The sequence below is a fragment of the Trachinotus anak genome, unplaced genomic scaffold, assembly GCF_046630095.1.
Source record: "Trachinotus anak isolate AG129_WGS33_773 ecotype Australia unplaced genomic scaffold, CSIRO_AGI_Tana_v1 ptg000005l, whole genome shotgun sequence".
Taxonomy (NCBI): Eukaryota; Metazoa; Chordata; class Actinopteri; order Carangiformes; family Carangidae; genus Trachinotus; species Trachinotus anak.
The window spans coordinates 2,896,623-2,919,932 of record NW_027273856.1 but is presented as its reverse complement, the minus strand read 5'-3'; the positions used below and the strand labels follow the sequence as shown (position 1 = coordinate 2,919,932).

The window sequence follows — 23,310 nt, the reverse complement described above, 5'->3', positions numbered from 1 at the left end:
ATTAACTTATTCCTGTTACATTTATTCTTCATATATAAAAAATAACAATTTTTCTTTTCCTGGCCTGTTAGCAAACAGTTACCTATTGACACATTCAGCAAATATGGAGCAACATTGTGTTTCTGGCCGCCTGAGGAATGTAAGTTCAATAGTCACTTGAATTTTTGGCTCTGTTTTTGGTCTCCATTAACACCAGAGGAAAATATCTGGTTCAGCAGCTAGCAGCTAACTGAGTAAATGGCATTTTTTGGAGGGTCTTTTTTTTTTCATTGCATGCTTTGTCATTGTTGAATATTTATTACAACACCATTCATCTTACAGACATCTGTGCTTTTCCTGCTATCGCACTGTCTGCTATAAAACAGTCTGTGGAGCCAGTACATTTTTTTCCCAGGTTTTGTAAAATATGCATTATGCAAAATATGCACCTGTGCTTTTCCTACTATTACAAGTCAAAGTGCATAAACATAATAAAAAGTGTAATAAGTGTTAACAACGGAATACAACACTTAATAGGTCTGCAGTGTTTTATGCCACTGGCCATAATTAACCTTTAAAAGTGAATCACCCCCTTCATAACATTTGTAAAACTGAATAGCACTCTCCTTTATGACATTATTGAATTGTACCTAATCGATAATATGTGGCGGATGATTTAGTGTGGAGCTCTTTAAATGGTGCCGCTCGCTGCGTCATGTGATGCGCCTCTCTGTGATTGGCTGAGAGCAGAGAGGCTGGGGTGCGTGGTTGCGTCATGTCAAAGAGAGGGATAAAATCTTATGGGGAGGAGAGAGAGAGAGAGAGAGAGAGAGAGAGAGAGAGAGATTAACAGGGAGTAAGGGGCAGGCGCAGTAACAGACTCCTATATCCGCCACACGGAGACGGACGGCACCAGCTGCTAGCTACGTTAGCCACAGTAGACAGTTAGCAACTAGCTCCAGAGTCGTCTCACCTTTATTACATGAGGGACTGAGCCAGAGGGAGTGTGTGTGTGAGTGACAGCCTGTGGTGTCGACGCTTTGAGCGCCTGCTCGGCCGTCCCGAAGTCACTCCGTGTGCTAGTGTGTACCTGTGTGTGTGTGTGTAAGTGTGTGCAAGTGTGTGTGTGTGTATATATAACCCCCCCCCCCCCATCACCCTCCTCTTCTTCCGAGCTGCAGCGGCGTGTGTGTTGTTGTGTGTGAGGTTAGCAAGCAAAGAAGCAAACTGCACACACACAAACACACTCTGACAGTCGGCTGTTTACACTCGGTGTCCGGTTACTTGACAGCGGATTCACCTCATTTACTGATACCGACACAGCACCAGCATGTGAGTACTGATGGGCAGTGTGTGTCTGCGTGGTTGTCATTGAGTGCATTTTGCCTAAAGACCTTACCTTAAGTCCTCCTGAGTGAATGAATGGCTGCATGTGTAACGTTACTTGCATGTGTCTTACTGTCAGTGTGGTAAGAGGTGTTGCTAGTAAAGTGAAACCGTCATAGCTGCACACTTCGTTGCTATATTTGCAACTAAAGTCACCACAACCAATGTCAGTGCACCGAAAACTGAATGGAAAAGTAAATAGTGGCCTATTTACTTTGCTGGCTACCGTCATTAAGTTGCGTCATGACTGCTCTTTGACTCTTTTTAGCTAAAATATGCACTTGCAAACTTTATGTACCCAGAGCAGCACTTACCATGGTGGGGTCAAAGGGCTCTGATGCTGTTGCAGGTGGTCCCTTGCAAATCAGGAGATTTTTTCCATGGAGATTTGCATTATCATTAATTTGCAACATAGGAAGCATGAAGCAATGTCTGTAGCAATGTCTGCTTTTGCCAGACCTAAAATAAAACGTTTTACTTTAAGTAGATGGAGGTTTTTATAGGGGTAGGAGGCACTGCATTAGGGACCAGATTTCCTCTTCTGCATATGGAAAGATGGGCATAAACGTATGTTCACATGCTGAAACTTGTAGATTGCATAACATGCTTGTTTTCTTATAAGCTGCAGATCAGAAGAGGCTGTAACTGTGTGCATGTGATGACCTGATTTTTCTCACAAATTCCCTGTGTTGCAGAAGTTTGGTCTCCGCTCTTTCACCTTTGAACCCGAGCATGTGAATCTGTTGTGCCAAAATCATTTGACTGTACAGTTTGTTCATCCTCAAAGCAACCTTTACTCTGCTTCAGACAGTGCGACATGCAGAACAGCTGTCTCATCCCAGAGTTAAGAGAGGGCCAGTCAGAGTTGTGCAGTAATGAAAGGACATTTATTTTCACAAGTCATAAGCAGAACTTGTAGTTAATCCTTTAGCAGAGATGTTATCAGAAATATGCAGGCAGTAAAGCGGTAGTCTGCTTTTTGTCTTAGGCCTCTTAAAGTGACTGTAATAACTTTGCGTTTTTGATGGACATGTGCCATTCACTCATTCATCTTGAGGTTACTATGTTATTATGCAATAATGCCAAGGTAATAGAAAATGTGCAAGGCAACCGGGAGGCGTCCGTTATTGTATCATGACAATGATTTAACACATTTTTTTTTACTTGGATACTCAAAATTATAATATTCAAGGCCTTGAGCTTCTCAGAAAGTTAATATCAGGCCTGAGTTCAGGAGTAGCAGTTTGGCAGACGGGGCTAGTTGAGCTGCTGTGATTGCAACAGAGCAAAGGTACACCTCAGACAGTCAAAGCTGGTACTTAATCAGCTGAAAGTAGCTTGTAACTGCTGCATTGACACTTAAAGGACAAGTATGCAGGATTTAGGGGGGATCTATTGGAATGGAGTAAAATATTCATAAGTATGTTTTCATTGGTATATAATCCCCTGAAACTAAGAATCATTGTTTTTTTCAGTTTGTAATGAGCCCTTCATATCTACATAGGGAGCCAGTCCCCGTCCATGGAGGCTGCCATGTTGCACCGCTATACTTTTACAATAGCTCAGAACAGACAAACCAAACACTGGCTCTAGAGTGGGCCTTACATGTTTTTATGTTACCTGGAGGCCACTGTGGGTTCTCCTACACCCTTGGAAATGGAGGGGTGAGGGGAGGGGTATTCAGGTGGTTGCAATTTGCAACTTGACTGACTGCCACTAAATCCTACACACTGGTCCTTTAAGTTTATTAATTAAATGAAGAGTCCTAGTTGTTGCAGAAGAGTGCAGAGGGAACACTGGGAACTTAGTGTTTTGCACGAAAAGTGGTACAGTGTCTCTCATCATGTGCTGCGGCCAATGGTGTCCCTCTTATGTCTGCAATTAAAAAATCTGTGCATCTGTCTTCCTCTATCTGTGTCTAGTCTGGAAAATCTCACATTTACATAACTTTTTAAAGAAAATATGTCTTCGTCACATCATGAAAATAATACTAATAATTGTTAACAACCTATACTTACGGAAACACATCTTACCCCAAACTAGAAAATAGATGTTTTGAAACTACAGTAGATTGAAAATACTGCACGTGTATTTCAGTATGTGTTGGTGCAAACTTGCTGTACTCCCTCAGCACTTTTTCATATTTCACTGCAGTCAGCTGATTGGGGTCCTGACCTGTTGTTTGGGTTGCCATAATATGAAGAGTGAAAAAACAGAATTATTTATCTTTCATGGAAAAGATTGGATCTTGTCCTTTTCGTACCGCCAAGGCACACTCTGAAAAATAGCTGTGATAACCGGTGTAGATGTTAAAGCAGAGGGGAGGCAAGTAGTAAACAGTGGTTCCAGTGGTGTCCCAGGTGCTCTGATCCTGCAGTTTCCTCTCTGAAAGGGGTGGCATAAAGATTATTTATATATATTTTGTGTGTTGCATCTTTGCTGAAGTGTTTGAATGGAGTTTAGCCAGTGTATCTTGAGTAGTTTAATCTTGCTGTGCTGCTAAGCATAAATAAAAATCCAGAAGAACTGAACAACCAGTTAAACGTTGCAGCTCCTGTACTCTGCCCATACATCAGTTGCTGTACAACATTCCTTTCTTGCACAACTGATGCCCAGTTGGTTCACCTTTGACCCTCCCATGTGTCATGTCCCACCCTGCTGTCCCATCTCACCACTGGGCCTCAAAGCACCGATCCATGATAGTAGTAGTTAAGGTTCAGTGGTAGATTGAGCCAGCTGTGATTAGCAGGTAGCATCAGCAGCATCTGGAATCTGCTTCCTCCCTCAAGGTTAAGTGAGGTCACAGAGGGTAAAGGGTAATGCCATTTGCGAAACTTTCACGCTCTTAGCATCCCCTCACCCACATTAGCACACTAGAACTACAACACATGTTCAAGTGTTTGATGGACCCATCCTGGTTGTAAAGAGAACAAATGTTTTCACACACTATTTATTATACAGGTAGATGAATCCAAATTATCTCCACAAAAGACTTTTCACACAAAATCAAGTATTTTGTTTGAAAAGAGACTTTTTCAGTGGCTAGTGACCATGCTTTTCTGTTTACACTGGGACTAAGATTTTGCAGAATGTATCATGTGGGACATTTTCTGCTGACTGCCACATTCTCGTCCCTATTATCTACAGTTCTCTGGTGAAGAACTTTCTCCTGTGCCGTTTTGTTCCTCTTGCTGCACCTGTTACATGCAAACACAAATTATAATGACCTTTCTTTAGAATAGTTTATATATAAATAACAATTTTAAGTTGAAAAAGCTGAAGAAATGTCCATGACCTGTTACAGCCCCCCAGAAAGATGAGTGAGATAATTTCCTGGCTTCTGATAAACTATCCTGCAACTCACTAAAACTGTGAAAAAAGGTTTATGACAGCAACATGCACTATAAGAACTTAATTAAGAATGAAGTAAGAAATCTTGTGTTTTTCCAACATATTGTGTATCCTAAAGGGACAGCCTGTAGCAGCAGGAGGCTGGAGCATCTTGTTGACACAGCTGGTAATGGGCTTGAGTGAGAAAGAACATCAAGAGCAAAATGCTGCAGTTTCATTTGGCTTCGAAATCCTTTCGATGAACCACAAACTGTACTCTGTTATATTCTAATAAAATGAGTGGGTTCATTTGAAATATTAAATTCTAGGAGGCTTAATGCAACCTTGCTCACATGTTTCTCTCCTAGTCACTCTTTAAGGGGAGAGTGTTTCCTGTTAATGTTTTTTTGGAAGAGTTTCCCCAGACTGCTTGAGCATTCAGATCCATGTTCCCTTTTCAAGCTCAATATTCTAACCTTTATGTCGCCACTACCCACTTTTTAGTCAAGTCACACACATTTGTTTTGTCTACACCGTCAGCCTTGCTAACCTTGTTCTTGCTGTGCGATCATGTGTTGCTGTTGATATTTGGGACCTTTTAAACCTCATCTTTTACGATTCCTTACTGCTCTGGCACAGTTCAGACACAGACTTTCTTGCAACCTAAACCATATTCCTGCACACTTGATTTCTGGGTATTAACAGTCTGACTTCTACTATATTACATGGTCTTACGAGGCTTTTGACTGAAATTATTTTGAATAGAGACCTAAAGAGTATGATGTTAGGACACAAATTCATCTTCACTCTTTGTCTACCAGTCTAGATTCCTATTTGATTTTCATGGAATAACAAAAATGTTGTTTGCTTTTATGCTTGAGGAGCCCTGATCTGTTTCGTTTCAGTTTACACACAGTCATCCGTTCTGCCTGTCAGGTCAGGAGCAGGTAGGATGAGGAAGAGACTGCTGAGGTGGAAGGAGGGAGGGAGGAAGGAAGGGAGTGTGGATGAGTACACACTCATTTTCCAGTCTTTGCTGTTCACTCTCCCTCCACATCTAATGCCAGATGAGTTTTTAAAGAACCATATGGATTCAGAGAGACTTTATGTCCAGTTTTGTACATTGGCAAATAAGAAATTACTGCTGATACCAAAACAGATTCTCATACAAGAGCTCTTTTATTCAAATGTAATGTTTGAAATGTAAAACTGATTATGACAAACATCAACAAAAAGCTTGGCTGCATCATCTAAACAGGTCAAGTGTTGGGACAATTGCATTAGCAACAACTGTGTCTGGATGGCAGAGTATACCTGGGCTGTAAGTGCTCCAACAGGCTGTGAAATCCGACATTTTCCACGACAGATAGTGGGTGGTCATCGAGTGTAATGAAGGTGATCGACTTCTCTGCCCCTTTAGCCTCGGTTGTCTGCTGAGTCTGCTGCCTGGTGGTGGTGTCTCGTCTCCTAGCTAGCATGAACTCCTGGTGCTCCTTCAGGCGAAACCTCAGCAGGTGCTTGATTCAACTGCTTGTACTGTGGGACGCAGCCGTACACGCCGGCTTTACACACATTACAAGTAGCTGTCTTACTTTTCGGGGGTTTCTAGGCTAAACGATCTCCAAACAAACGACATTTTTAGTTTTAGTCAAACCAACAGCTAACGTTACTTGCCCACTCACTTCCACACTGAAGTTGCCGCGGGTTCACGGTAAAATGTGGAATGGAATCTGGATCTGTGACGTGTATCGTTACGCTATGGCGGGTTCGTGGCCCAGTGCAAACTGTGGACTGGAATGTGGATCGATAAGTGGATCGGCCCTGTCCGTCCAATATCCGAATAGTGAATGACGTCAATATCGGACCCGATACCGATGTAGGATCTGATCGGGCCCATCTCTAGTTAAGTTGTGTTGAAACCAGACCTCTGTGTCAGGTTGCATGTTGAGACCAGTGATTGCAGGTGGTTAAACAGTGTCAGCTTTCATGTGAATTTTCACAGTAATCTGTGTGGGATTATTTTTTGTGCAGCAGAAATATGAAGGGATTCCTTTGTGTATTGATATACTACACACAGTGCTAATATTGAGGTGCAGCCCCTTTTACGATTTACGTCTATATGTCACCTGATGACTCAAACTCCATAACACATCTACTTCATTTTGTATTTATGGGTAAACTATATTGTATTTTGTACGAACCTACAGACCTTAACTTGTGAATTATAGATTAGATTTGTACTGAATGTTATGCTATTTATTATATTATTATTCTTAAAGCAATCCACAAAACATCTAGAATATTGTTTATTATCTATTTATTGTAATTATGTAGCCATTACAAACATGACACTTTGGAGTGTCCTTATTATATTTGTGCTGTGAGTCTAAGCAGATTCAGAATATATACAGTATGTGACCAATGGTATATGTCCTTCAATATTTAAATTTAATTAAGGTGAAAATAATTGTTCATGGTATCTCTGGTTTTTGGTTCTTATGATTTGATTTGTGAAAATTTTCTGTCTCTTGGCTCTAGTTTAAATTACAAACTCCAGCAAGCAATGTCACATTTGCCAGGACTCAAGGTTAAAGTGATAAAGTTACATGTCCTTTGCAAAAATAAAAGTGGCTTTGGTGAAAAAAACAAGAAAAAAAAATTGAAACTAATGTTTTTACATAAGCTTATGGCCATCTTTGCTGCTCAGTTTTTTTTTGGGAAGTGTTTTCCATGGCCATAGCCAGTTTACCATGAACTGATATTCATCCTCAGTAACAGGAATAGTATCATTTTATGCTTGTCTTATTAAGGTAAAATCACATATAGTAGCCACACAGAGAGTTGTGAATGTATGCAAGTGGTTTTTATGTACTTAGCCCATGATCAGCCAATTAGGGCAAAGTTAAGGATAGATGTGTGTTTGTGTGTCACATTATCACTATGTGTGCGCAACAAGACAGATCAGACCTTTGCTCTACAAGAAGTTAATGTATGAACCAGAAATCACCTTTGTTCTTTTAAAGCCAGGCAACACACACGTCATTCTCTGTGGCCTTTAACCTTGAGTTTTTGATGCTTGTTTGACCAGATTCAGAGGTGCCATCAGACACATGTACACTGAGGTTTTGGTTATTGAAGAACTTTACTTTACACTTCTGCTTGTACTTGTTTGTGTGTATGTTTGGTTTAAGGCAGAGACAGAGGATTCAAGACTGACAAAAGAGAGAGAGAGGGAGGGTCACTGAGTATATTTGGCAGGAAACATCTACATCCCTTTTTAGCATCACAGCTATAATTTCATTCAGTGCTCATTTTTGTGTTGCAGACTAAGATTTTAGCATTCAGGATTGAGGTGGGGAATAGGTTATATAGTGAAGCACAGTGCTGTGCTTATAATGAGGAAAGCCAAATAGTGTGGTTTGTTGCTTTCTTATTTAAATAACAGACTGCTGAGAGAGGACCAAGCCCTGGACGGATTAAAAGCATCAGAAACTATTGTCAACAAATGTACAAATAGAATTGTTAAATGTATTTCAAGTACCAACATATAGGGACCTATGATGAACATTTCAAATCTTTTGACACTTTGTCATTGCTTTAGTTTTTATGCCTAAAATCTTGTGGAACTAAATGTTGTTGCCGAATAACTTCAGCCAGATTTCTGCCGACTGGCCTGAGTTGAATCTGTTGCCTGGGAAGCAGAAGGAGCTGTGGTGCTGCCAGTGATTACATTGACGTATCTCTTAGATAATTAGATGTTTGAGTGTCTGCTGGTGTCTTGTAAAACTGAAGTTAGTCACTGATTGAATGGGCTTGACAAGACAAGTTATGCCGGAGACAAGAAGGCTCAGTGAGAGCCAAAGGTCACATTCCTGTGCAACAGTATGGACCCTTTGAAAAGCTTGTTAAGGTGAAACTTTAAATGCCAAATAGGATTTGCTTTCACATATCAGATAAATTTCATTGTATAAACAATTTTGTTCCTTTTTTGATGGGTTTTATTGATAGGATTTTTAAATTCATCTCATAAAAGTACTAAGTAGTAAAAACAGTAGTAGGAGTAAAAATATATAAATGCTCTTCAAATTTAAATTGTGCTTTAGTCTAGTGTCTCCATGAATCAGGCCCCAGATAGACACTCCCAGTTGTGAGTCCCAACAAAACCGCATCATGGCTTCATCGGTGTGAAGACAAGGACAGGAGTGTATTCCATTTCCATTATGAGCTGTGACTTTGAGAAAATCGTTATCATCACACTATCTCTGTCACTTCGCCAGTTTGTGAAGGTGTCGAGCACAAAAAGTACCAAACATTTTTAAAACACACACCTTCAGTGTTCTGTCAGCTGTCAGGACTTTGGGAATAGGTTATCACCTAAAAATGAAGGCACACTCAGAAAATCATTATTTCCTTCTTATGTTCCCTCTTCCCTTTAGATCTTAGGTTAAATCCTAATATAGAACATTTTGTCTCTGTTGTATTCACCAGAGCCAGGAAAAGAGACAATAACACTGAGGAGCCGAAACCAAAATTATCCCGTAGTTGCACTTCTACAGCTTGAGCGTCTCCACCATTTGACATTCCTCTCATACCACAACTTATCCTTGAGTTTGCCTTGTCGGATTTTGGCAGCGAGAGCCCTTCTACTACAGCTTGCTGTGGCAGATTTTATTCTTGGCCCCATTCATCAGTGCAGGGAGATGTTAAGACTGGAAGGAAGAGCTTAGTGAGCTGCATTACAAAACTGTTGAAAAATGGAGAGAAATCTTAGAGAGAGAGAACTTCTGTCTCAGAAGTAAGAGATGAGGGATGAAACGACAAAAACAGGGCAAATGACGACCTTTGTTTTCCTTCTTGTCTCAGTCAGTTAGTTCTTTTTTTAACTATGAATGTTTGTTTCTTTGAATCTAACCTTGAAAATTCCTGTCTTTAGTCAGAAAAGAGAGAAAAGCATTAGTCTAAAGGACTGTTTTTTATTGGTATAATAAAAACATTAGAAGGCAACAGAAAAGATAATCACTGCAGGTTATTGTCAATGTGTGTTTTCTAATTAGGATGTAACAGCAGTACAAAGTATTAAGAAAGGTAGAGGCCAGATACAGTAGTTTGTATTACACTTCCATTTGTCAGTTTGACACCATCACTGCCTAGAATACTTATTTTGTATTGGCAAAAAGCTTTTGGTTTTTCAGTGGATTTTCAGTCATCGGATCAATGGTTATTTTACCTCAGTGTGTTGATGTAGCATCATCACTGTGCACAAAGTTTCTTTCCACTGCACAGTGTCCGGTAGTTCTCCAATTCTGAGAGATCAAAGAGCATTTCAGAGAATAGGTCACGGCTTAAATTTACCATTATCAGGCTGCTGGCTGGTATTATTTTAATACATATCATTTATGTACTTACATCAGTACACAGTGGACACATACCTCTGTCTCTATGTCTCTATTCACATTGTTAATACTGTGCAAATATATTCATATATATATATATATATATATATATGTGTGTGTGTGTGTGTATATATTTATTTAGTAAGCAGCAGTAATTCAGCATAAATGAAGGACACAGATGTCTGTGCCATGTCTCCTGTCTCTCCCTGGCCTCCTGTTGTCTCTCTTTTGTATTCAGGCCTTGAGAAACTATCTGTTTCATACTGGGAAACTGTTGCTTTTGTGTAGATGAAGTATACAGTTTCAGCCTGAGCTCACGCTGCATGCTGTCCTCAGTTTCATAGTCTCAAGGCATTCATCGTGTAAAAGTGCAGATTGAGTGGTTCTTGATTCACGTCTTCATAGTAAAGTCATTCATTTGGCCATTTACCAAGATGTTATGTCACATATAATCATATATAACAACATCACTCCAGAATTAAAAAGGCTCTAAATAAATAAAAAAAAAACACATTGTGCTAAAAAACTAGCTGTACTTGCTTTCTGCCATTTAATCTGGGTGATTGAGTCTCTCAGCAGTCTGTCTTCATTCTTTCCAGTCCGCATATTCACCTCTTGCAATTAGATATTGTAATACATAGCAGACACATATGAACTGGTCAGTGATGAATGGCTTTAAATATTCCAGTGAGTTTGCTCATTTGATCGTCTGATTAATTCAAAATGTATGTGAACGTGTGAGACCTACTACAGACTGATAAAAAGTTAAAGTATATTGCACTATATTACATGAAACAGGTGAATAATTAAGGTTATGACTGTAATGTAAAGGGCTGAAGAACAATAACATATTTCATTTGGGCACTTCATTTTCTGGCGTTGTACAAAATTGTGGGTGTCTGGCAATGCTTTAATGTCCAATATATATAATAGTTTTAGGTTTTAGAATATGACCTTTGCAGATGTAAATGTGCTGCTTGAGTCCTTAAATGCATGTTAAATATTGTATAGTTTTTTTATGGTTAGTAGTTTATTGTTTTCATAATGAACAAAACTTATGCAAACACAAATTACATTACTCACAAAAGGCAAAAAACTAAAATAAATAAATAACTAACACATTAAGTTGAGGAGAAAAAAAAAAAAAGGTGATGCATTGCCTGGCCACTGGTATTTCAACCAATTGTACAATATGTAATAATTAACCGTTAGTTGTATGAGCTGGAAATGCCATTAAACACCTGATATGTGATATATATTGTTAAATATAACTTGAGAAAACAGGTTTTTTTTTCAATTTGTGATTTGAAAATTGAGGGATTTCCACATCGGATTTGTTGGCTGCATTGCCATTGTTTGACCACAGTGTGGCAGAAGAGTACCGTCAGTGAGGTGCAGCCTTGTGCTCCGACCAGAAGAAGCTTCCACCTCTGTGGGCTCCACCTCACTATCAAACAGCTCCCATCAGTAAAGCTGCCAGTTTCCACACAGTGACTCAGCCGCTTACCGTCTGGTTGAGGAGGTAGTTGTCGGTTATTTACACCTTCATGTAGATGTGTGTGTGTTGATGTCTGTTGGCGGCACTCGTGGTTGTGGGGTAGGTTTGTCTGTGTTTCCACTCGAGTTTCTGGGATTACCGATTGTAAATGCAGCCATCAAACCATAACACTAGTGTTAGGTGTAATGAATATTTAGTTTCTCTGGGTGTTGTTCACTGGAACAGATGCTTTTTCATTGTGATTATTGGATCGTCTTTCTGAGTGTGCTCCTTAAAACAAGTGGAAAAAAATCTGTCAACGAATTAGAGACAAACTTGTTGTGTCTTGTTCAGTTTTCTTTTACAGCAAGTCTGTGCCACTTAGCCACCCTAATTGCTGTCCCTGTAGACAAAATTGGTTTGTATTCCAAAGATAAATATCAGCAAGTTTATGTCTTTCCAACAATTAAGTCTATGAGTGGGACTAATGGGGGCAGTTTGTATGGTTCAATCATAGTTTCTATTATGTGTCTGAAATTTCTCAGGCAGGAGAAATATAATTAGTGCTTTCATTTTATTGTTGTAATTTGGAAAAATACACCACAAACACATCAGAAACTCGTTGTCTTAATTAGACACACCTGCAGCTGATGGAACACTGGTAAGCAGAGCAGCAGCTGACTGGTTTTCGAACGCCCACCTTCCTTTAATCAAGATGTAATATTGCTTTCTTGGAACAAGTTTGAGTGTGACTTTTTAATCAGCCGTGAGCTCCAGCCAGACATTTTTTTTAATTAGATTTACCAACATTGTTACAAACACTTAATATAATAGACAAAGAGCATCATCAACATTAACTGGTTCTCTTCAAGGAATGTGAATATGGTTTGGATTTATACACAGTCTCTGTGGTCTCACTGTTAAAGGACCACCTCATTGTCTTTATTGTGACGGCAGATCCCAGTATAATCCAATGACCAGTTACTGTGTGTGTTTATGAGAATTAGCTACCATGTTTTTCAGTATCTTTTATTTTTAACAGTCAACATGTGAATATATAGATTCATTTTAGTACATGAGATACAATGATTATATGGCTGAAATCAATACATTCTACTGGAGTGAAAACTCAAGATGGCAACATCTATTCTCTATCATCTATGTTCCCAGCCACCCTATAAAGAAACCATCAATGACCACAAACTTTCATAACAGAATTCAGGGCCACAGGCCTCAAATCATTCATACATAATACAGCTTTTCTCCCAGTGTCCCAGAACAGTTCACTAGTCCCTCTAAATATCAGTATAAGGCCAATTTTCTGAGAAAATACCAGACATTTGAAAGGCACACACACAACCCTCGGCAACTACTTAATAGGGCCTGATGCTTGAGTAGATTTAATCTCTCTAAACAGGCCTCACACCCTGTTTAATCATTTCCAAAGCATCATCATCCTCTTATCATTTTCCTTCAAGCCTCCTTTTCACCTGAGAAACTGAATTTAACAAATAGGTGCCACATAGAGATTGTGAGAAAGTGTGAGCTCTAGGTTTTTGTCATTTGTGTGTTGTTTGATCTAGATTTGATTTCACTTTGGGCTGTGTGGTTTATGTATCTGATTAACCTGTTGGCTTGCTTCTGACATAGCCATGTATATAATTTCTTATCTGAAGTCTTAGGATAAAGAATCTGTAGGTAACCTCTCACTAAAAGCTTATATTAACTATTTGCTTTGTGAGTCACCCATGACTCTCTCCATGTGCTTCCATCTCTAGCTAGTATGTCTCTGTATGTCACCCTGTCACTTCCTGCTGTTAGGTCAAGTTTACGGTCAAACACTTTCTTTGTCGTTCTTTCTCTCAGGATGTTGAGATACGCTGCGCTCCAAGGCAGCCTCAGCCTGCTGGCTGTGAGGCGGGTGTGTCTTCTCTCCCGCTTTGCCCACTCTGCGCCACAGAACGAGTATCGACCAATCAAGAAAGTCATGGTGGCCAACAGAGGTAAGACCCCTGCCCATCCATCTACATCCTCACTAATTCACCGCTGAGGAAGACAAGCAATTCAGACTGTCCCATTAAATTAAATACAGTTTAATGCTGTTTCATGTATAATGTACGAAAAAAGTTATGACATTTACAATCTTCCTGCGGCAAAAGAACAGACTTTCTTAATTTTTAATGGCCACCATTTAGTTTGCCTTGGCACATACTAATATTTAAGCACACATTGTATGTGGGTGGCTGCAGAAGCTAGCGTTGTTTGATTTAACCCAAAAGCAGCGAATGTCTTTAAATGTTGGAAACTGCTACCACATCCCTCATTGTACAGCAGGAAGTTAGAGAGTGTATGTTACATTAAACAGTTTTTGAACTGTGTGCTTTACCTAATGTCACAGAGGAATTTATTTGAATATTATTGATTATGAAAGCTAAAGTAAAACCATCACGGAAAGTCTCTACAATCCGTGGAATCTAAATGAAACATGTTTTATGCAGTTTAATATAAATATATTATGTCCACAAAACAAATTGAACCACCAGTAGGCAAAAAAACATTTATTCATTCCTTTCAAAGCTGCTGAAAATCACCATAAGTGGGGTCTGGGATGGAAATATAATTATAGAGAGGCCCAGAGTTTTCTGAACACTAAGCAGTCACCAGTATGGTTGTTACACATGGTGTAAACATCACAGGCTCTGGTAATGCTTATAATCATGGGACCCCCTCCAGTTAATGCTTACACTGACCAGAGAGGATGTCAGTGTGCAATTAGAGTGACTCTGTCAGGTGACGTGCAGGATTTGAGTGACAAAATATGAGCATTGCATGCATTTCTTTAATTGCTTTTCAGAGCTTCCCATTATGTTAATTCCTGTGGACAAAAATTAAAATGATTGATTGGTTCAGTGTTTCAGATCGACTTGTGCGTAGGTTTCCAATATGATTGGGACACACGTGCTACTCTATAGGCCTCCTGCTGCCCATGCATACATTCATCTCTATCCTCCCATAGATGCTCAGTGTAACAGCTTTAATCCATTAATTTGATTCAGATAGATTGTGGTCTCTCCCTCACACAGCAGGGCTTACCGTCAATCTCTCTCCTTCACAATCGGCGTGATACGATATCAGCACCACATTAGATCGCATTCATCACACCGGAGTGCACCGAGCTGTGCTCAGCTTCTGTGTGTGTGTGTACGTGCGTGCGTGCGATGAGAGAGACTGGACAATCATATCAGCCCAGATTCCACTTCACCAAGCACATCTCCTCTCTGCCATCACTGCTTCTCTTTCACTAATATTCTCTCTAATATATCCTCTACTCTCTTTCGTTTTCTGCTCTCCTACTTCCTCCCTCGCCTCCTCTCCTCTCTCCTCATCTCCTCTCCTCTCCCCCTTTCCACTCCCTGTCTTTTTCAGCACTTGTCAGATGTGATTTTCCTCTGAGCCACTTGCTGTCTTCCTTTTTGCCTCCTGTGACTTTGCTCCCCTCCCCTCCGCTCTCCTCTTTTCATTCCTTACTTCATTGCCCTCTTTTTTCCCCCCTCCACTGCTATTCTCGTCTCCTCTCCTCTTATTTGTCACTTTGTTGAACTTGCCAAACAGTTTCTTTCGGTACCACATTTCTCTAAAAACCTCCCTGTAGGTTCTCTAACCTTTCTCTCTTTGTGCCTTCTTCTCATGGTGTTACCTGACCTTATATGCTCTAAGATTTCTCACCTTAAATTAACTTCTTTTCAGCTGTCTGGCTTTTCATACCATCTCATCTTTTCCTCTGTGTCTTCTCTCATATTCTAATCCTTTTTATGTTCCTACTGTTCATTCACTTTCTTTCTTGCTCGCTTTCTCTTTCCCCTTTTTTCAACGCTCCTCAAATGTTCGAACACTGTCCTCCCCTTCAAGCAAGAACACATCGTCTCGCTAGTTTTCAGTGACTAAACCTTTTTCTCTCCGAAACTGTGCGTTGCTTGAAAAACAAGTATTTGGCTCTTGTGACAGGAAGATAAAAGGCACGCAGTGTTTTGCTTGTCTAAAGCTGAGATTTTACTCTGTGTTCTCAAACTTTATAAAAAACAGTAGACCCGTTGCAGTGTCTGTTGATATTTTTGCACAGTGCGATGAAATACACCAAACCCATTCATCTTTTTCACATCTCATGTATGGCATAAAAAATTCAAAGTTTATTTTGTTCTCTCAGTGGAGGCATTAGCTGCAAAATAGGGCCAATGCTACAGGATGTTGATAAAATCATATAAAGTCTGTGTTTATGTAGAGTAGATGATGAAAGACTGAGAACTACAACCTCCCACCACACACACACAACCTGTTAAACTGTGGATCACAATTGAAGACACATTTAAGTAATAAAAGGAATAATGGTCAAGGAAAGGAGCAGCATCATGTAGGAAGGAAGGGAAAGAAAGGACAGTGTAGCACACAATACGGCTAAATGAATAACCTCCCCACACATTTCTTCCCCTTGTCGTCCAGGTGAGATAGCTATCCGTGTGTTCAGAGCCTGCACTGAACTGGGGATTCGAACTGTGGCCGTCTACTCTGAACAAGACACTGGGCAGATGCACAGGTAATAATCTCTGCTACATTAAAGCTGAATAGGTCTGCAGTGGTTTAAGTAAAGAAAGCGTAACGGGCAGATGTCTCATTGAACTGCTGGGCTACCACCGCTGGGTATTGACCACAAATGCTAAGTGTTGATTTCAGCCAACAGCAATTAAAGGAAGCTGGGGAGCATCTCTCTGCTCTCCAGTGCTGGGCAGGGCATTTGTTTTGTGGTTGGTATTAAGTGGGGACATAAGTATAATTGTATTGACATTACAAACATTCAGGTAGTCACACTGCTTAGTCTAAATACACAAACATGCTAATCTGCTTCACTGTGAGCGTTCCCTTTGACTTCCTAATGTCTCTATTTTTTAAAAATGTCTTTGACTGACTAATACATCCTGTTACAGGCTTTTAATTCCACCTGGTTCTGCCTCATGTCTTCTTTTCTCTTCATTTAATTTTCTTTCTCTCTCATTCTTCACATAAAACCTGTAAAGTGCTTATTTGAGGCTGTTGATTTTAGTAGTGTGCTTTATTTGACTAAATATAGTTGCCAAATATTTGCTGAGCTTAGAAATGCTGCTGTGAAGCCATAATGGTTGGGAAGACGGTGCACATCTGTGTGTAACTGTCTGGCTTCCTGGCACCTCACTAATGTAAGTCCTTTACATTTGTCTTCACAGGCAAAAGGCAGATGAGGCTTACCTGATCGGGAAAGGCCTCCCACCTGTCGCTGCGTACCTGCACATTCCTGACATCATCAAAGTAGCCAAGGTAAAGAGTAAAAGATGGAACTTAATAATAACACTTCTTGATTTACTAGTAAACAAGAGAAATTTAACTTGTCATGTTTAATACTAAAGTGCTCATGTGGCTCAAGTTTTCAAGGAATTTATTGTCATGTGCATTAAAATGCCACCACCCATTTCTATACAATAAAAAGCTTGTGTCCTGGCTCCTCTCCAAGCAACAAAGAAACAGTATATATTCATGAAAGCAGTTTGCAGTGTGTCCTCCTACATCGGCCTTATCTTGCACCTATAAGCGGTGCAAATAGGATAGATTTTGATTAAGAACAATTCCTCTTCATGTTCAAAAACTTGACTAAGCTTAAACAGACTCTCAGTTAATTTTGCTTGAAGGCTTTTACTTTGAAGTAGTTGTAGGAAGTCTTTAATTAGCATTAAAGGGAAAGTTCAACATTTGCATATTTGCTTTCTTTCTGGGAGTAAAATGAGAGGATTTTATATCTTGTCTATGGGTACAGAGATCTGTGAAGAGCTTAGCATAAAGACTGGAGTCCGGGGTAAGCGGCTCATCTGGTTCTGTCCAAAGTGAAAAACTATTCCGACTAACACCGGAAGCTGACTTATTACTGTTGTCTCTCATTTCTTTAACCTGGACAGAAAGACAAAAGCAGAAATGACAGGTTGTAGTTTTAGAGGGAGTTGTTGCCCTTATCAGTGCGCAAGGCTTTTTTCTAAACTTACATATTTACATGGATGAAGAAGTCTTCTCTGGTGGTTCACCTTACTTCTGATCTTCGGGAGAAGCCTTGCTACCTCCCTGAAGTCGCAAAATCTTGTCCCTCGCTGTCAAAAGAAATTTCATGGATTTCAATGGTGCACAGTTAAGCAGGCTAGTGACAGACAAATCCCATTTATTCCTTTCTGTTCACACAGTCTATATCTAGTTTGGCTGGTAGGACGGAAAAGGAAAGAACCTCTATCCCTCAAACACCTGCCCCCATGTTCATCTCTTCCTTCCCTATTTCCTTCCCTTCTTCCTTCATTCCTTGCCTCCTTCATTTTTCATCTTGTTACTGTTGCGTCCCTCCACCATCTCCCTCCTTTTCACTATCACTCCCGATCTCTCTCCCTCTCCTCCCGTTGCCACTTATCACTCTGTTACATCAGATCTGTTTCTTGTTGCCACCTTTCCCCCCCGTCCTCTCTCCATCCCTCCAGGATGTGCTGCCAGTTGTTCATTATCATTTTTCTGATCAGTCTCTCACGGTTTATAATTTTCTGCGTGGGCATGTGGTCAGCCAGCCAAATTGGGGAGCCTCTCGCTGTCCAACTCATTTCTCAAAATCCGTCTGTCTATCTGGGAGGCCAGCCACCCTGTGCCAGCAAGGCGTGCGTGCGTGCGTGCGTGTGTGTGTGTGTGTGTTTTATTCCTCTCCTACTCTCACTCACTCACATTCAGTGTACGTTGTCTTCCCACTGTGTATCACTCTATTACCCTGCGACCAAAACAACCATCCGTTTCTGTCCCAGTACCTTCTTGTCTCTTTAGCTGTCTTGTATGTGATGGTGTGTGTCTGCTTGCAAATGTCAAAGCACATGACTGTGTGATCTTACATGTAACAATGTGTTAACCCGTGGTGTTGTGTTAGTTTGTGTGTGAATCTTCATACGCTGTCCATGTCTGTCTGAATTCATGTCTGTCTGTCTGAGGAGGTGGTTGGGTGTACCTGCTTGTGTGTGTGTGTGTGTGTGTGTGTGTGTAGCTCCACACGTTCTCTGGCCAGCCAGTAACGGCTCCCTTAACAACGGGACAACCCATAATTATAGTCCGCCTCGTATCCAAGAGCAGATGGCACATACTGATCCGGAGATGGCTCTATCTGTCAAGCTCGGCAGCTACTGTATCTGTCTGCTACCCTGTGTGTGTGTGTGTGTGTGTGTGTGTGTGTGTGTGTGTGTGTGTGTGTGTGTGTGTGTGTGTGTGTGTGTGTGTGTGTGTGTGTGTGTGTGTGTTCCCCTCAGTACCTTCCCCGACCCAAATGTGCCTACCTGTCTACTTGCTCAGGCTACTCGTGTCCATTGAGTAGATGATGATGAGGGCGACTGCAGCAAAGATGGAATGAGAATAAAATATGAGCCTTCAGTCCGTTTGCTGTTGGCGACATGTTAAAACTTTTCCCTGCCAGGCAGGCAGTGTCTGCTAAAGCATGCAGATCAGTGTGTGTGATGACTTTTCAGTTCCCTTACTAACAGTCAGCCAAGTGTTAACAGGGGCCTGGCTCCCTGTTTAACACAACACCTTCTGCTTAGCTGGGCTACATCTCCTTTTTCTGGGCTCCACTAGCAAATATTTTTGCACTTTGAATTAAATGTGAATAAAAATGTGTTTAGTGTTTAGGCAAGTGCTTGCTTAGTTGTGGACACCATTTTTCTCAATTTAATTAACTTTTACAGGATGAATTTCAAAGCCAGGCAAAATGTACCACACAGAGAAATATAATAAAAATGGCCTCTTCTCTGTGTATCCCTGTCTAATGTCTTAGGAAAACAATGTGGACGCTATCCACCCAGGATACGGTTTCCTCTCTGAGCGGTCAGACTTTGCTCAGGCCTGCACAGACGCAGGAGTGATGTTTGTAGGGCCAACCCCAGAGACGGTCCGCAAGATGGGAGACAAGGTGGAGGCTCGGTCGCTGGCCATCAGCGCAGGTATGGAAGAGTAGATTCAGATAAAGAGAGGGTCAATTCCCTTAATCTGAATATCTCTACCACTCTTACATGGTCCCAGACGCCTGTAATACTCTAATATGTATAGTATTTTTTTAACTTCAAGTAATTGTAGCATTTATATATTGACTGTAAACAAATGAGAGCAAAGACAAGCACTTCATAGTATCATATCTATGTGAGCTTATTACTGGTGGTGTTTCTGAAACTTGAAACCACATTTGCTGTAGACACTGGTGCTTGTTGTCATGATGGTGACTCACTCCCACACGACACTCACCCTCTCACCCTGGCATTACCCTGCTAGCATTTGCTTTGGCTTTTACCCTCCAGGCATCAGTTTCATCTTTACTGGAGGGATGAACATTTTTAGAACATATTTTTTCAGCCTTCTACTTGCTCCATCTGCCACTGTAAGAAAAGTTGAAGCTCTTTGTACTGGATTATGAGTGTCTTTTTCCTATTTTGCGCCACAAAGCGCTTCCTTTTCGCTGACATTATTTTCCTATCATAGGATTATATCAATCACTTCTATTTTTCTTTTTGTGATTAAGCACAGCACTTAACATCTTTTTACAATAACGCATTTCTCACTCTACCCACCTTTTTTCCAGGTGTACCTGTGGTCCCAGGAACAGATGCCCCCATCGCCAGCCTGCAGGAGGCGCAGGCATTTGCCCAAACATACGGCTTTCCCATCATCTTCAAAGCAGCCTATGGAGGAGGTGGTCGAGGCATGAGGGTGGTCAGAGAGTATGAGGTGAGCCTGTTAGTCTCTGCTGTACATGATCAATTCTGTGAGAGATGTAATTTAGCAGCTTGCTATAACAACATAAATCTCATCCCGATGCTTGTCCAGTGAAGAGAAAACAAACCCAACTCGATGGCCGACCAGACTCACGACAGATTCTGGTTTTCATATTCATTAATTTTCTGTTTGTGTTGCATCAAAGTGAAATTGCTTGGAAATTACAACCTGATCATTTATCTCTCCAGCCGCCAGTCACCCTGTGAGTGTTGGTGTGTTTGCTCTGAAATTACCTCTGTCACCTTGTGAAGCCTGAGTGATTTCTTTGTGTTGGACGCTTGTTCTCCTGCATCAGCACTTTCAATACTCTATTCATGGCCCACTTTTCAAATATGCATCTCAATGTAAAAATTGACTTACATGTGCATCATGATTCCAACATGAATGATTTTCAAATGACAAAATATCCTAACATGCAAATTACATGCATGTAATTCCACTTAAATAAAAATCTTCAGGATATGAGAAGCGATCGGAGGGGAAAATGCCTTCCTTTACAGGAGCTATTAATAACTTTTGATATTGCTACACAGCCAACATAAGCATTAAGAGCTGTTTACTTATCAGTCTACAAGCAAGGTTGCGAGTTCAGCATCAGACTTTATTCCTTTACTCACCAAGAGCTGTTTCCAGTGGTGGAAAGCAACACCAGTGTTAACACTTGTCTTGTTTTTTTTCTTCTTAATAGCCCCTTTTAAGAATGTCTTATAGTAATTTGATGTGCCCTGATTTACATCTACCAGTCTGTCACCACCCTCCTCATCTTCCCTTCATTATGTTTTCATTTAACAGTAAAACAATTATGTTTTGCTGTTAAATGGTGCTAATACGACTTCAGACTAATTTAATCTGGTCAACACGCCACTTTGCCTGATCGTTAGTTTTGAGTTTCTCCATATCTTAAGCTTTTTCACTCTAGTGCTGATGTCCTTGCACCAGGTCTGGTTCTAGACACCATCCTCTCCAGGTCCAGGTCTATAAGTTATTGAGAATTATTAAGTTTTGAGTGTTTATGTTTTAACCTGTGCAGTTTTTCCAGCCTTTATGGCACTGGTCACATGATGCTACTCAGCCAATAATTGCAACTTCAGCGAGATACACACACAATGGGGAGAGACAAGATGAGGGACGATAGTTGGGAAGATAAGTTGGGAAAATGAGGGAGTCAGATATAAGAGGGACAAAAGAGAAAAAGTGTTAAAGCTGTTGTTGAAAAGTGTTGAGATTGTTAATTATGAAATAGTTGAGACTGTTATGATGTGAGATGGAGTTAACAAAAAAGATTAAAAAGGGAAACTGAAGCTTCACATTTTATTTAATTTTTCTAACATTAAACACTTTATTTTAAGATGCACACTTTTCAAAAGTTCTCTGTTTTTGATTAGACTCTCTTATAGGAATAACATTTTTTTGACTGAGTCACTTATGGACCTGTCCCCTTTAGTTTGCAGGCTTGATCTTAACCTTTGCCAGCATCTACTTTAAGTCTCACTTAATTTCTTATGTACCTCAAATTCATAATTAAACAATAAATGCACTATATAAAGTCCAGAAAACTAAAAGCAGACTGTGTGATAGTCTGCCATATACATAATGTACAAGGTTTTCATAATTCAGTAGGTGTGGTAATAGTCTGTATATAAAGTTCTTCTGCTGTTAGTTTCATCTATGTTGAGTATGCTGTGTGTTGATACATAACTGTGCTGCTTACAGACTGTAGAATAAGATCAGTCACCTAAAATGTATTCAATAAGCTTTTCATTGGCATGGACAGCCAACATCTGCTCACTCACTGTAAAAGCTGTTTTAGATGCTTGTGAAAAATTCAGAACAGTTGTAGAAATTTAACCTCCAAGAAAAACACTCTTAACTTTAATTAATTGTTATTGGGAAACCGGACCAAGCAGAACCAATATCACAGTTTCACTTGCCATGGTTCAGTGGTAGAGTAATTATGATTTTATTTTTTTACTACAGAATGGTGGAAATTATTAATGGTAAAATAAAAAAAGTTACCTCAGGACACCAGTGTGTGGGTATATATAGGGGTTTAATGTCTTTTTTATCCAAAATCTGTGTTTCAAAAAGAAAATGAACTCCTACAGGCCACTAGACACCAGGAAGTGGCAAGTTGTCACCACTGTTTATTTCAGTAGAGGCCTGGCAGTAGCAGGGGCACTGGAGGGGAATGTATGTGGTCGATGCCCGTCTATATGAGCACGACTTTCAGCTGAATTTCAAAGTTTTTCAGCAGGCAGCTGGTTGTTGTCCAGTCAAACAGAAGAGGACAGAGATCAGTGGTGAATCAGAGCTACGCAGAGCAATCCACCTCCTCAGCTACGTGGCTCGTAGCATTTACTGTTCTTCATGTCTTTGCTTTGGCTTTTTTTAAACACAAAGAATGAATAAGTCACAGTAAATAAGATCATATAATTCGGCACCATAACTTTTTCTTTTCTTGCTTAAAATGCCACGTTTATTTAATTGGTTAGATTCCCAGCTCCTCCAGTGCACAGTGTTTTTGGGCAAGATACTGAACCCCAAATCAATCTGATGTATAATCAGTGTGGGAATATGTGTCTGTATGGTAGAAAAGTGTGTGTGTGTGTGTGGGGAAAAAAGCGCTGTAAGAATGTGTGTGAATTGCTGAATTTTGCTTCCATTGCAAAGTGCTCTGAGTGCTTGATAAGACTATGTAAAACTATTATAAAGTGTTTGTTATAAATTTCCTTTAGGACTGCAAGTAATGATTATTTTCATTGGTAATTTAATCTGTTGATTATTTTCTCAATTAATTGATTGTTTGGTTTATAAGGTATCACAAAAACGCAGACAATCATTTTACCATCATATAGAGCATGAGAGAGGAAAAACATAAAATCCTCACAT

General features: G+C 40.2%; 1 protein-coding gene across 3 annotated transcripts in view; it reads left to right on the top strand.

The window, feature by feature from the left end:
• Nucleotides 1–805: 805 nt before the first annotated feature.
• The window catches only part of pcxb (pyruvate carboxylase b), a 283,342-nt gene continuing 260,837 nt past the window's right edge, over nt 806–23,310 (top strand). Inside the window, exons 1-6 of one of the 3 annotated variants that reach the window (XM_071477747.1) lie at nt 806–1,311; nt 13,432–13,568; nt 16,063–16,156; nt 16,821–16,911; nt 19,430–19,595; nt 20,228–20,373. In XM_071477747.1, the coding sequence (XP_071333848.1) occupies nt 1,310–1,311; nt 13,432–13,568; nt 16,063–16,156; nt 16,821–16,911; nt 19,430–19,595; nt 20,228–20,373 (636 nt within the window). In that variant the 5' untranslated portion in view covers nt 806–1,309. Of the gene's footprint in view, nt 1,312–11,469; nt 11,686–13,431; nt 13,569–16,062; nt 16,157–16,820; nt 16,912–19,429; nt 19,596–20,227; nt 20,374–23,310 lie in introns of those variants that run through there. The other 2 variants (XM_071477748.1, XM_071477749.1) reach the window with 2 other exon arrangements.